This window comes from Amblyomma maculatum, chromosome 1, assembly GCF_055883805.1.
Source record: "Amblyomma maculatum isolate TAMU_Amacu chromosome 1, ASM5588380v1, whole genome shotgun sequence".
Taxonomy (NCBI): domain Eukaryota; kingdom Metazoa; phylum Arthropoda; class Arachnida; order Ixodida; family Ixodidae; genus Amblyomma; species Amblyomma maculatum.
The window spans coordinates 102,544,603-102,558,881 of record NC_139344.1 but is presented as its reverse complement, the minus strand read 5'-3'; the positions used below and the strand labels follow the sequence as shown (position 1 = coordinate 102,558,881).

Here is a 14,279-nt window from a genome sequence, read left to right as displayed (position 1 = left end):
TCCCTTTGCCCATATGCTCGCTGATTACCACCGCACTGGTACCCAACGTGAGCAGTCACTGCACTTGCAATCCGGCCTTAAAGCAAGAAGTAAATTTTCTGGTTCCTTCAAGTCTGTCTTAAGAGCTATCATTAATGCTGTACTGATAAAATACTGACACGTCCAATAGCACCAAAAAATTGTGCCCGAATAAGTGAAACCTAATGTGACAAGTATCACCAATCAAATACTGATGTAAGATTAAGCTTTTCCAATTCTGCAGAAGAAAAAGCCTTGGCTTAATTACTGCATGCATAAAAAAGGTTACATTTCTTACAGCATCCCTAACAATACATCACATGAATAAATCTAGTACAGACAGCTGTTAGAGACAGCCATGGCAAACAAAAAAAGTTCATTACTGAGTCAGGTAGGTCATTTCTACACAGTTCGAAATAGGTTGCTTAAGGAAATGCAAAATGTGTTTACATACTCAGCATGGAGACTGCCTACCAATGGTAAACCTTCACATGTTACACATAATATGTCCATGGCAGCGTAACGTTGCAAAAACCACAAGTGCAATAAGTTTTACGCGAACAGAAAGCAAGACACTTACTGAAGCAAGTGGGCTATTTCACCAGGAATCTGGTTTGCTTTGATGGGGAATGGGTCACTCATGATATTCACCTCAACCTTGGGGTTCCAGTGAGTGATTGGATTTTCTTGCATTCTTGATGACTGCTCCTGAGAAAGTGCCGAAATAGATTGGCCAATGCACTCACTCTCATATAAGTTTTGAGAAAGCGAAGTTTTCTTTCTGTCATAGGTATGAACACTGTATAAAGAAGCACTACTTTTCCAGCATTCTTGCCAAGATAACAGGGCCAAAACAGTACTATTAGAAACACTAGGACAACTTCATCTATTTTTTTTTTTTTTTTGCAATCCTGCACCTAATTCTTAGCACGTCGACATTTTTTTTTTTTTTTTTTGGCAACGTGAGGCAAATGTATTGCTACGATAATTATATTTCATCATCTTTTGGCAATTCGACTCACACTCGTAATATCAACACCGAAAAAGATGCCGTGATCACTGTTTCAATGTAAATGACGATGCAGCCCAGCCTATGCAATCTGCGACCAAATAAGCATGCAGAAAACAATTTGCTTAAAAAATTGTCCGGTCATGGAGACAGACACCTGCTTTTTGTTTTTGTTCTTTTTTTTTTCATGAAAAAAAAAAAAGGTATCTTTGTTGCCACGATTGTAGTATTCTATTGCTGCAGTCAAATTTCAATTTGTCTCCAGTATCCTCTTCAGGTGTTGGAAGAATAGACGAAATCATAGGTGCACCTAGTAAATATGGGCCAACCCCCCAAATAGAAGCAATTATTTCTGGCAGAAGCTACTGGACCTCAACTAAGAAAGTAACGATTATATTTTTAGTTGTAAAGATGTGGTATATGACACATAGCACTAAAAGTTGCATATGGACTATGAGGAATGTCTCAGTTAAAGGGCTCCACATCACCCAATTTTGGCCACCACTTTCGACCTAGCTGGTCTAATTGTTTCTTGAGGTCTGCATGAGACATTTAGAAGAAAAAATAAAACTTCTAAAGAGAAATGATGGACAGTACCTGAAAGGGTCAAGTATCAGCCCTACAATAACCAGGACACCCTAAACATGTGTTTGGTCTAGTTTATAGAGTCTTTAACATTCTAAAGCAACTCAGGCTGTGAAGGATGCCATTGTGTAGGGCTCTGGATAATTTTGACCAGTTGGGGCTCTTTAATGTGCCCTGAGATCATATATTACATTGGCACCTTGCTTTTTGCGTCCACTGAAACACAGCTGCCACAGCCGGGATTGAACACGGGCCTCCCGGCTCAGTAGTGGAGAGCCCTTACCACTGAGCCACCACGGCAAAGCTCTGTACATAAGTTTTGTGACCATGCACATGCACGTACACAAATGTGCACAAAGGCTGCTTCATAAGTGCTGCAAGCAGGTGAGTAATATCACAAGTAAATGACAACTTTACTGCTTCCATAAGCTCACAGCTCTTCGACAAAGTTCCCATCAGCAATGATGCGGTTCTGTATTTCCTTTCTGTATTAGGCATCACATAAGAATAAGAATTGCTGTTTTACCTTATTCATCATTCAGTCAGAGCTCATGTCATTAACCTCTGGCTGCTTTGTAAGATAACATGTGTGAAGATTACATGCTTTGCACCTGAGGTTGCCAGTGCATTACACCATGGGTGTCTTTAACAGCGACTTTTATTTGTCTGTGAAGGCATGCGGAGTAGCACATGAGAGGTAAAAGTGCATCCCCACTTGTAGGGAACTACATTGAAAAGCAACATGCATCCAGGAAAGAAAAGATGCCAAATTTCCATCTAAATAATCAGAGAGGTTCAACGCTGCTGAACTGAATGTGGAGTGAAAGCTTTGGCTATAGGCGACGGACTGAGCCTTGCTGCGAACACAACCAGCATTCCGTTGAATTCATCAAAGCGCATGGTGTTCTAAGCAGAACCTGCTTTCATGCCCTTCACATGCGATGCCCGCAGATGCTTTCCTGCTCCACTCAGCCAGCTCTCCGCGGTGACGCATGCATGAAAAGTGCAGAAAATACCCTCCTCCTCTCTGCATCTGCTGGAATGCCATTACCCTCCAACTCCTCTCTGCAGCAAGCACTGCTACCTGACATCACTAGGTGACCCACGTGACACAACTGGCGAGAGCTAGCAGTTGGAGTGACGGTCAGCGCTGCAGTGAACGTGACTGCGAAGCGCGCAGCGGTAGTGGTGGCACGCCTCCCATTAGAGGTCCTTTCCAAGCCTGATTTGACTTTCAGCTGTGCATGCAAGAAGTAAAAAGCTTCGTTCCAAAAGTATGACAGGGTATGCCGCATACCCCACAGCCGTGGCTCAGTGGCCAAGACATTCGACTACTGAATCAGATTATTGAGGTTCCAACCTTCCCGGCAGTGGCTGTGTTTCGATGGAGGCGAAACGGAGAGGTGCCCGTGTGCTGTGCGATGTCAGTGTACATTAAAGATGCAATTACTCCGTAGCCCTTAGACCTCCACTACGACACCTTTTCCTCTGTTTTTGGTTTCACTCCCGCCTCCCTCCCTTCCCTTATGGCCCAGGTCAGGTGTCCATGGAGATAGCTCGGTGCGGCGTGTCACGTGATGCGTCGTGTCCCGTGATGCGTCGCCAAGGCTATGGCGCAGCTGCAGTCAATTATGGTCAAATTGCTGGCGACGGTAAAACTTGGCCCGACTAGGCTGGTTTCGCTATAAAACATCTTTCAATTCAATTACTAAAAAGGCGAACTAGAAGGTAAAACAAACTGTGCACTTCATGTGCTTGAGCTTGCACATATGAACCAGGTCTTGCATGTGTGCAAGATCTGGAAAGCAGCTACTGCAATATTCTTTCCACATAAAGATAAAAATTACAGTAACACCACATTTTATTAGAACGGGCTCTGTAAGCTTAACAAAAATGCAGAACTAAAAGAAGAAATAGTACTATGACTGAGGCCCCCATGAAGATATATCAGGTGAACTCACTGGTGCATCCGATTTCAAAGCTCCAATAAGTTGGACCTCTTCGCCAGTAGGAACCAAGTAGCGTGTTAGAGGACTAGTACTCATGCTGACAGTTGATGTGCTTATCACTTGCTCCAGTGACTTCACAGGTTCCTTCTCTTTTCTCTCCAACAGCAGCACATACGCATCTAATGTGCCATTTCGTAATGTCCTCCGTGGGAGTGTTACGTTGACATTTCTGCCAAATCACAAAGCATTTACGAACAACACAGTAATAATAGGTGTACTCATTCACAGTTTAGGCAAGGTTGACAGCAATGTGCAGCCTATACCAAAAGTTCAGAGCCCAAAGGGTTTGCTTCTAAGCCATGCAGTAGGGATCTCGAATTGAGTTTAAAACAGGAGTTCTGCTCACCTTCAAGGTTTGGAGCACTGGCAGTGCATAACATGTCACACTGCATGGCCCAGAATTGGACCCCTCTGGCACTGTACTTGTGACAAAGGGTGCACATGCAAAACTATTGAAACCCCAATGTGTTCCCTATTGCTTCAGAAATACTATCATCACTACATAACAACAACAAAAAAACTTACTACTGCAGTGCACAAGTGTCAGCATTAATATGACTCTATACTTCTAAGAATTTGCAGGCTGCTCTAACACACTATAATGCTTTGCTGATTTGTCTGCAAAAGACTATGAGTGTCTTATTCTTACATGAATTTCATAAAAGTCACTGAAAACAATTGTTTCTTGCACTGATTTTGAGGCTACAAAATCAAAAATACTCAAAACTTTATGGATGCTTTTTAAACCCCTTGAGACTGGTGCACTGTATTTGAAATGGGTCTGAACATCAAATACCTAGACGATTTTACACTCAAAATTAACATAAACCTGTAACTGCAATAAGCCCTTGCTATGCCAAAATCACTTTTTCAATCTACTGCACTGATCCGAAAACGTCACTGTGATTTCAGCATCTTTACATTTATCAAAACACTGATTACAATGGTATTCTCACATTAGCACAAGCGATAGCATCTGGTAGCTACTTTAACTTTAAAGTAGTGCAGAACAACACAATGCTGCTTCTACTGCAGGTGCGGCTACCAGCTTGACAGTGCTCTACCATGCACTATGCTCGTACGTCTCTACTGTACCTCGAGCCTTTTGAACGTCAAAAAATTTACCCTGTTGATTCTTTTCATGCAAGACACACCTTACAGATACCCAAGTAGTCTTCATCAATAAGGTTTATATGCCAATTCTGCTGACATCCATGTGAAATGGCAACGGTGTGACACCATCACAGTAGCATGCTTGCACTGTGGGTGCCACTGCTGCATGGACCTGACCCATTTACTCTAGCAATGTGCAGCATTTCAAACTGGGAGAATGGCCGTAAGTCCCTCCAGCACATGGAACACAGTACCGCAATGCTCATGGATACTGACACACAGCTCCTACCTCCAGTCTGTGAGAGTCAAAGTAGCCTGATCAGGGTGGTGTAGGGGTGCCGACTAGGGCCCTTCTGATCGGGTCTAGCTGCCATAACAGAATCGACCATACACCGACTCAGACCTCGACGTGTGAATAACATACTAACCCATTTCACCCATAGTAGCCTTGTGCCTTTATGTTCAAAATAAAGGAGTTTCAGGCAAAGCAATCACAAATAAATAGAAGCACACCAACTTCAATGCAGCACAAAATGCAGGTGGCATATCAGTATTGTCCTGTAGTTAAGTTATTAATTTCCTTCTAAAATTGATATAATTTCAAGCACTATATAGCTGCATAGTGCTTGCCAACTATCCTGATCCACTACTCTTCTGATAGCTGCATACATATTACTTACTTCTCTTGCAGTTCAGAAATGTCGAATTCCTCTTCAGACCATAATACGGCTAAATCGCTTGCCTTCCTGACATGCTTTGATGTAGTTATACAGAAGAAGAACTGCAGAAAAAAGGAACACATTGAGACATAAAAATGCATGCTTTTTTTCATAAACTAAGTAAAATCACAAGAACTCTGAAAACAACATGACTACTCTTTCAACTGCTCGAGGCTTGAGGGCCTATCAAATGGTTTTGAAGGTAGCTTTGAGCAGTAGTACTTTGTTTTTCTTTAAATTTTCCTTTTTTATGTACAGTAAAAGCTTTTTACTGTTCATGGCCACTGAGTATTCAGTCCACACACCAGTTCTCAAAGCAAACCAATAATTTACAAGGTCTCTTTAATATTACCAATCCCATGGCTCATGGTGATGATTGCTGGCAGTTTCTTGTGTAACTCTTGTCTTATAATGTTGTATGGGTCGTATGACATCAGGAGTGAGGCTTTGACATTGGCTAACAAACAATCACAATGTTCATAGATTAAGCACGCAACAATATCTATTGACCTTTCATTTCACTTAACCATGGTGCAAACTGTTTCAGGGGTCGTTTAGGATAGCATAAGGCTTTTTGACAAAATAATAAATGCGCAGTAGAGAAAAAAGGCAAAAAGAAAGGTACAAAGCATATTTAAACAAGTTGTTTAAACCGCAGATCCATAAAAATTTGGTTGTAATGCATGACTGCCTTACTGCTTTCCTTTTCAATACATTTTGTTAGGAGAAGAAAATACATTACAAGTATATAAATACACCAGACACACTACCAGCCAAAACTGGCACTAACTAAGGCTCCACCAATGGGGTCTCAACCTTTCGCACAAAATTTCTGGCTGCAGCACTGCTTTTTTATCCAATCTAGAGCTGTGCATGTGAGCCTGGCCCAAGCACAAAGCTACAGTCGAATACAACAAAAAAAATGAAGCAGAAAATGACTCTTAAAAGAAGGCCTCCAAACAAATGGCACTGACTTACAGTCACGACATCTACGTCAATTACACTGCACCTGCCATGGTCACTGGCAGGTGCAATTAAGGCTCCAGATGCAAGGTGGATATCCACAATGTTAGTAAGCTAGGTTGACACCAATGCTTGGAGAGCCTTCTTTGAGAGACATATGTCGCTTTCTTCATCATCATCAGCCTGACTATAGCCACTGCAGGGCGAAGGCCTCTCTCATATTTCTCCACTTAACCCGGTTCTGTGCTAGCTGCATCCACTTGACCCCTGCGAACTTTTTAACCTCATCCGCCCACCTAACTTTCTGCTGCCCCTGCTACACTTTCCTTTCCTTGGAATCCAGTTTGTTACCCCAAGCGACCATCGGTTATCCTCTCTTCGCACTACATGTTCTGCCCATGCCCATTTCTTCTTCTTAATTTCCACTAGAATGTCGGTAACTTGAGTTATTTCTCTGATCCACTCTGCACGCTTCCTATCTCTTAATGTTACCCCTACCATTTTTCGTTTCATAGCACTCTGGGTTGTCCTCAACTTAAGTAAAACTCTCTTGGTTAGCCTCCACGTTTCAGCCCCATAGGTGGGTACAGGTGAGATGCAACTGTTGTATACTTTCCTATTGAGCGATACCGGTAAGCTGCTAGTCATAATCTGCGAGTGCTTGCCAAATGCCCTCCATCCCAATCTTATTCTTCTTGTTATTTCCTTTTCATGGTCCGGATCTGCGGTTACTACCTGTCCTAAGTAGACATATTCGCCTACTATTTCCAGTACTTCGTTACCTAATGTAAACCGCTATTTCTTCCCGAGGCTGTTGAACATTCGGGAGATGAAGTGCAAATAATGATTGATGACCTAGACAGGAAAAGTAGCAAGGCAGGCTTGAAAATGTCACTTTCTTGCATCCTATCAAACTACATACAGTACTAATGATGTGTCCAGCCCAGCTTACCAAGAAATGCAACGAGCCCAAGTGGCTCAGTTGTGAGATGCAAGGTCCACTGCCTCCACAAAGCAGATGTTAAGTTGCGTTGGAGGAATGAGAAACCATATGCTTCCCAAAAGTAACATTTTTTTCCTGCTGTCGAAAGTTTCTATCTCTTAAGGGACACTTCCTCTCTATGCTTGTTATACACAACAATGGCTTTTACTCTGTTGCATCTATTAGCCCAGCTGCACAGAACTCGAGCTGACATCGTTTACCAGATGTAGATACCTTGGCCCAAAGTTTATCCACATCCGAGTTGAGACTGGTTTGGGTATCCTGGGAGTGGCTTATAGGGTAGGCTGAAAACTACCTCTTTACTTTTAAAGTGATGTTAATTGCCTCGATGCAAAAATGATTGGTTGGTTTGTGGGGTTTAACGTCCCAAAGCGACTCAGGCTATGAGAGACGCCGTAGTGGAGGACTCCGGAAATTTCGACCACCTGGGGTTCTTTAACGTGCACTGACATCGCACAGCACACGGGCACCTTGCTTTTCGCCTCCATCGAAAAGCGGCCGCCGAGGCCGGGATTCGATCCCGCGTCCTTGGGAACAGTAGTCGAGCGCCGTAACCACTGCGCCACCCCGGCGGGGCAAAAATGATGTATTTAATAATGGATGAAAGAAAAGTTAGAATAAATAAAACGAATGAAAAGTTGGCCTATCTCAGGAAGTCGAGGACTGATCCGCGATGAGGTCCCTCAGTCTAAACATCATATGATGAAGGCTCTTTCGGCGAGAAACCCGCTGCGGACAGGTGCCGAATTCTCATTAGCTTCAGTGCCAGGCAAATACACTGCAAGTGGTGGACTTTATTCCAGAACTTTGAAGCTGGACATTCATGGAGTTGATAAAAGTCTAAAAATAGGAGGGCACACTTAATCTCCACTTTTAAGGCTATGACGCAAAGGCATTAACAGTCTCCGTCCGTGGCTCCCCTTGTGGATCTCCTTCAAATACATGCACTTTGCAACTCGCTTAATCCCCAATACATTATTTTGTGCCTCTATTACCTTATAAATACTCATAAACATATAGTCATAAGATATCACATCATGTATAAATCCACATGGCACAGATATAGAGCCCCGCTTAACCAAGCCATACAAACGTGCCTGCGTGGCATAGAGGTAGGATGTCCAACTCAAAATGTGAAGGTCTTAGAAAATTTGATTTCCTTCACCATCCTATATGAAATAAGAAGCCCCAGTTGGCAGCTCCGACCGTCACGTGACATCACACAACCCTACGACCAATCAGTGCTCATCTGTATTAGCTGCTAGCTACTATGTGTCAGAGCCATGTCTGAGATTTTTCCACTCACAACACTGATGCCAGATTTTCTGAAGAACAGCACTTTTAATACTATCAAGTTAAAAATTGAGTTCACTGTCGAGTTACAGCTGGAATACGGGAAACTCCGACCTGGATTCTTCAATGTGCAACCTCCTCTGCATATGCAAGACTGCGAAGAAGGTTTACCACACACGGAGGAACAAGAGCTCATGAGCAGAGCTCAGTTAGCTGAATTGAGGAGCTGACGAAATGACAAGGCTGCAGTCACCAGGGTGACAGAATCTGCATGGTTTTGGGAACTGAGAAGGCCGTATGGGATCCACTCAACATGAATTGGCTATGGGAGATGAGCCACCAGATGATGGATACTTTGGCAGATTTCTGTGGTGCAAATGATGCGTGACAGTAGCCATGGTACTTGGAAGGTACTGGTGCAGATGACAATGAGGGCCACAGGGAACACGATAATGGCAGCCACTGGGCAAAGCATTTCTTGGATAGCAACCAGCTCAGCACAAGAGGAAGAAGGTTCCGCAAGTCGAAACATGCATGTCTTATTAAGGGCAGATTTGCAAGGACAGTACATTGTAGTTGTTCCACAAGTCTGGATGTTTGCACCTATGCTAATTGTAATGGAGCCAAGGGGCACGTGGCCATCTTGTTTGGTAATTTAGCTGGAAGGAAGACAAGAACTACCTTTTGATTTGACCTGAGCCCCACAAAGCCTATAGCCATACCTTCTGCCTGTATACAAGGGTTGTTTAATACATTGTCTGCATGAATACTAAAAGAAAATTTTGCGACATAATTGAACCTGTTACTTTTAAAGTGAAAACTTCACTATAGCAGCCAACACGAGCCTTCAGCGTCAGTGTCGGTAGGTGCCTGAAAGAGCGCCAACTCTAGTCTCTCCTTTCATGTGGGAGAATGAGATTAGAATCAGCCTGCCAGCCTGCCATGACACTTGAATTCACATTACCCTTAAGTCACAGGCAGGAGCTGCCAACTCGGGTTGCTCTTTTATTATGGGAGGGTTATATCAAAATCAGCCTGCCAGAACCCTTTGCATTCCCGTTACCCCTAGGACACGCAGACACGTCCATACGGCTTGGTTAAAGCAGGACTCTATACGTGGGCTGGTAGCTCTCGTGTCATACCCTCAACCCTTTCGCTGTAACGAACATACTGATACGCTTTTGCACTTTCCCCCCCCAGTGTCACTGACGTACCAGTATGTTCTGTATCGTACATTGAAAACTTCACACCTGAGCGCGAAACTGGCGCGCTTGGACAGGCTGCGCTATCTGTCAAATCTTTCTACAAGCTCGTATTTTCGCCCTGTGTTGGTACATATATATTGAAGAGTATGGAACGACCACGCCTACCCCCACGACCTTCTTTGCTGGTGGACGCGGTCACTTCGCGTGCGCTATTCCATCGCGCTAAGCGATCATGCGGCGCGTGCGTGCAGTTACAGGTTAAAGGGTTGTTCTGCCATCTGCCGCAGGTTTGCAGGTTTTAATTTTTATTCTGTTGGCGTGTCTACTACGACGCGGCATGTTCAGGGGCTCATGCCATTGCCTCTTCAATAGGTCAACACATGACATGACTCGATCACTGCTTTCGCTCTCTCTTGTCGCGCACTTGCTTGTGGCTAGCAGCAGCAAAGGAGGTTGTTTTAGCCTCTTTCCATCTCCCTATGTCATCTTGATTTCACAACGTGCCATTCACCTCCGTTGTGTGGGTCACCGAAAGTGCGCCCTTGGTGCGCGCGGTCGCTTTCGGATGGCTGACCGCGTGGGACCTTCGATTGCGGACTGGAGCAATGGCTCTTTTGATTATAGATACGAGTTGAGTTCGGATTTGGTCTCTCAAGAAGTGCCGAGCAGATTTTTAAAAATATTATCCTCATTTATCTAATTTATAATCAGGCTGATAATGATGATGTTAATTAACAACACCTGCAGAACACTGAAATGTACATATTCCATTGACTACATTATTTGTATAGCAATCATAATAAAAAATAAATCACTATGCTCATTCTCTGAAATCAAGCCGACACGGGTGCATCATGGCTAGAAGCGCTCGACAGTGAAAGGTTTAAAGGCTGAGCTTAATAGCGCCAGACCCTGATAGGGGAATAATGTAGCAGGCAAAAGAAGTTTCCACTTCCATCCAGGTCCAGAGCTAAACCACAGCTAATTTTTCTGTTTAGCCCACTCCGACTTCAACATATATATGTCTCACACTTCACCACTAGTAATTAAAGGCTCTCGGAACAGAAAGAGCCTTCTTGCTTCTGCAGGAACTCTACTACAGCCTCTTGAACTATATTATCATCAGAAAATTAATGCCCACGCAGAAATTACTTCTGGTTACCAAGCAGAAATTAATAAGAGCCAGGCCTGGACTATAGGTGCTTGAAGCTGCATTCCTTTAGAGCAGCTGTTAATGGTTTGCAAGATTTGCGAGATTCGTAAGCTAGAACCTTGTTGTAAAGCCGCAGCATATTTTCTGACTTCTCACAGCACTTCTCTTTGACTGCCTTTAGGAATGCCTTTAATAATAAAATACAGGTGTCTTTGGTAATTACTATCTTCTGGGAATAAATTAGTTATAAAACGATTTCTGTATGCAAATAACTTGACACGATCTTTCCAGCTGACTTCTGCAATCAAAATTTCTGTAGAGTTTGTGATCCTTTGTGTTTCTGTAGCATGGAGTCTTGTTTAGTTTACGGATCACGGCGGTGAACCCATGTTTGATATGGCGCATCAAAGCCACAGCTACTTATGCGGCATAAAACCCTATATAGCCATGTTTGATCATCCATAGCAATTAGAGAATAAAGCCTCCTGAATTTTCTCTAAGCACCTCCGACGCTCCAGGCTAAATTGTTAGAAACATTTTTTTTTTCTGGGGCATTAACATTCATGTGCCCACCAAAACCTGGCTTTTGACATAACCAAAACATTATGAATGAGACTGGAAAGCATGCCAACTGAAATGCTTAATTCATGGGCTATAACGATGACCTTTGTCAAATAACCTCCCAATATCATGGCTTCCATCTTACAGCAGATTCTCTGTGAAGGTGCTTTGAAAGGTTGCCTTGAATCTTCAATTGATTCCCTACATCCCTTAAAACTGCTTGGCCCCAAAAATTTGCTAAGTAGTAAGAAGGTGCAGCATCATACACTTTAACCACCCCTTAAAGGATTTCTGTGGCTAGTTTGCTTTCCTCATATGGAATTTAACCATGGAATGAAGATCCAAATTCCTTTTTTTGCTATATGGACCCACAATGTACAGTCTTTGCCAAAACTGTAGAGCCCAGGGGGGCTGCTTCTGAACTGTGTAGTGATGCTGATTTAGCTTTATTGGAGGTGCTTCCCATTGGAGAGGGTAAGACAAAAAATCTTACCATCCAGAGATTCGGAACACTGGAAATGCATTACAAGTCGCACAAAGTAGATCGGAAGCAGACCTCCTGAGCTGTACACTTTTGACAAAAACTGCACACACTTGCTATTCAGCCCGTTTCAGTGCCTACATCAGACTGAACATTTATTGTGTGCATTGCATGCTCAGACATGCCTCAAATTGCACAGAGAAGCTCAGCTCTCCAACACTAACTTATGGAACACCCCTCACACAAGCAAAAAAAATTTACAGGTTTTAATATTTGTCTGTATTGGCATTTCCTCTGGAACTGCACTATAAAATTAAAGCCCACTGAACATTTGAGTAAGTATACATATCAGTTCTACAAGTACCATTTGGTACATATTACATTACACTTCCACCATTGCTCCTACAAGTAAAAACCCCAAAAGTAGATATTGGAGTTTTTTGCTTTCCTTTTTGAAAGTTCAGCTGTTTCCTTTCAGTGTTTATTCAGAGTGAAATTTTATAAACTGCAAATATTATTTTCTATGGATTAATTACTGTATATTTAGTAGCATTTTGCAAGATCACCCATGGGAAAGGTGGTGGCTATGAGCCTCACTTGAAATCGTGATTCGGTGCTCCATGTAGGCCTGATGCACAACTCATTTTTATCACAGCGCTTTGGATAGTACAATGTGTAGAGTGTCCACATAGAGTGCAGAATGTAGGCCAGAAAGACGCCACTCAAGCCAACGGTCCACGAAAACCTCATGCCTGTAGATGGTTGCTTCACTTTATTCACCAGCTGAAAACGAAAAGAACCAAAGCAAGATGAAAATCACTTCAAATGTGCAAGCCTGAACTTGTATCATACAAAATAAAGAGAAATAAATTGCTAAAATCAACATGTTGCCACAATAAAACAGCATTCTTGTTCAATAGTTCATTCAATAGCTGCCTTTCAAGGCTTTCAATAGCTGTCTAATATGATATAAATTTTGAACTTATTGTGGCAAAAGAATGAAAGGTTTTGGAAGTGCTGTCTAAAAACTTTGTGCACGGGACATCAATTTATGGAATAAAAAGTTTGGTGCTGTCTAAAAACTACAGCATGGTGCATCAACTCAGATGAATGGATAAATACTGAAATTCCCAAGAAAAAACGAAATCTCAAGCAACTGCACACATCAAGCCACACAATGCTTCAATCTGAACTGCTAGCTGGTTCTGATTACAACGTTTAATGTTGTGACACCGTAGTGGTGGGTTCTGGATAATTATTCTATCCAAAAAGCTGGCATGCTTAGTGGTTCAGTTCAGTGTGTGCAATTATCCTGTCTCACCGTTTCAAACATTGTGGAAATTAGTTCGGCAAAAACACTTGTCCTTTCGTTAGCATGTCATAACAATTTTATTCGTGCAGATCTAGTGTGTGAACCAGATAGACTCATTTTGTATCAGTCACCACATTCAGGCAACGTCAATCAATGGCCAGTGGTTATTTGTTTCCTCGCCACAGCATGGTAATTAAGTGTTTTTCTTTGAACAATATACCTTGCAAGAGGTTGAGAATGGCAGCAATCTAGCTGCTGATGGTACGGGCCAGGAAATAAACAAAACTAACGTGCTTGATAAGAAGGAAATAGAAACGAAAAAAAAAATTTGAAAGGTAACTTACGGGGTTGCGTAACTACTAGACTTTTACTTATCACACGTCATTACACCAACAAGCCCAACAAGCCAGTATAACAATTCAAAATAAACCGCGTCCATGCGCTGAAGAGAAAACTCTCAAACTGATGACTAAATAAACATAGCTATGCATGCGTTATCTATGCAAGCTACACGGCTGCACTTTGCAAAGAAAAAAATAGAATAAAAGCCAGCGCTGCCGTAAGCTACACGCAGCACATTGAAGTTTTCAGTTCCGTTTCTGTAGCAAAAAGGTTTTCACGGTACGCTTAGACAGTAGTTTTTGACACTATGCTCAACAGAATGTGCTGCAAAGGGGAAAACACTTACCGATAAGTCGCCACTGGTTCCTACTCCATTTAATTAAAGCACTGAACTGAACTGACTGACCACAACAAGTGCAGCTTTACACGTTTAGCACACCTGGCAGCCGCAAAACATTTGCCGACGACGCCATATTTTCGATTCGGTAGCTGCTTGAACAAACTGGACAAAAA

The 14,279-nt window shown here is 42.7% G+C and overlaps 1 protein-coding gene across 1 annotated transcript in view; it reads right to left on the bottom strand.

Annotated features, from left to right (window-relative positions):
* The window catches only part of LOC146203337 (lipid scramblase CLPTM1L), a 59,667-nt gene extending 45,395 nt beyond the window's left edge, over window positions 1–14,272 (bottom strand). The window contains exons 1-5 of the mRNA XM_084588683.1: window positions 14,113–14,272; window positions 12,710–12,895; window positions 5,415–5,515; window positions 3,574–3,790; window positions 599–726 (exon numbers count right to left, since the gene is read on the bottom strand). Of these exons, the coding sequence (XP_084444809.1) occupies window positions 599–726; window positions 3,574–3,790; window positions 5,415–5,515; window positions 12,710–12,862 (599 nt within the window). The 5' untranslated portion in view covers window positions 12,863–12,895; window positions 14,113–14,272. The remainder of the gene's footprint in view (window positions 1–598; window positions 727–3,573; window positions 3,791–5,414; window positions 5,516–12,709; window positions 12,896–14,112) is intronic.
* Between the last annotated feature and the right edge of the window lie 7 nt (window positions 14,273–14,279).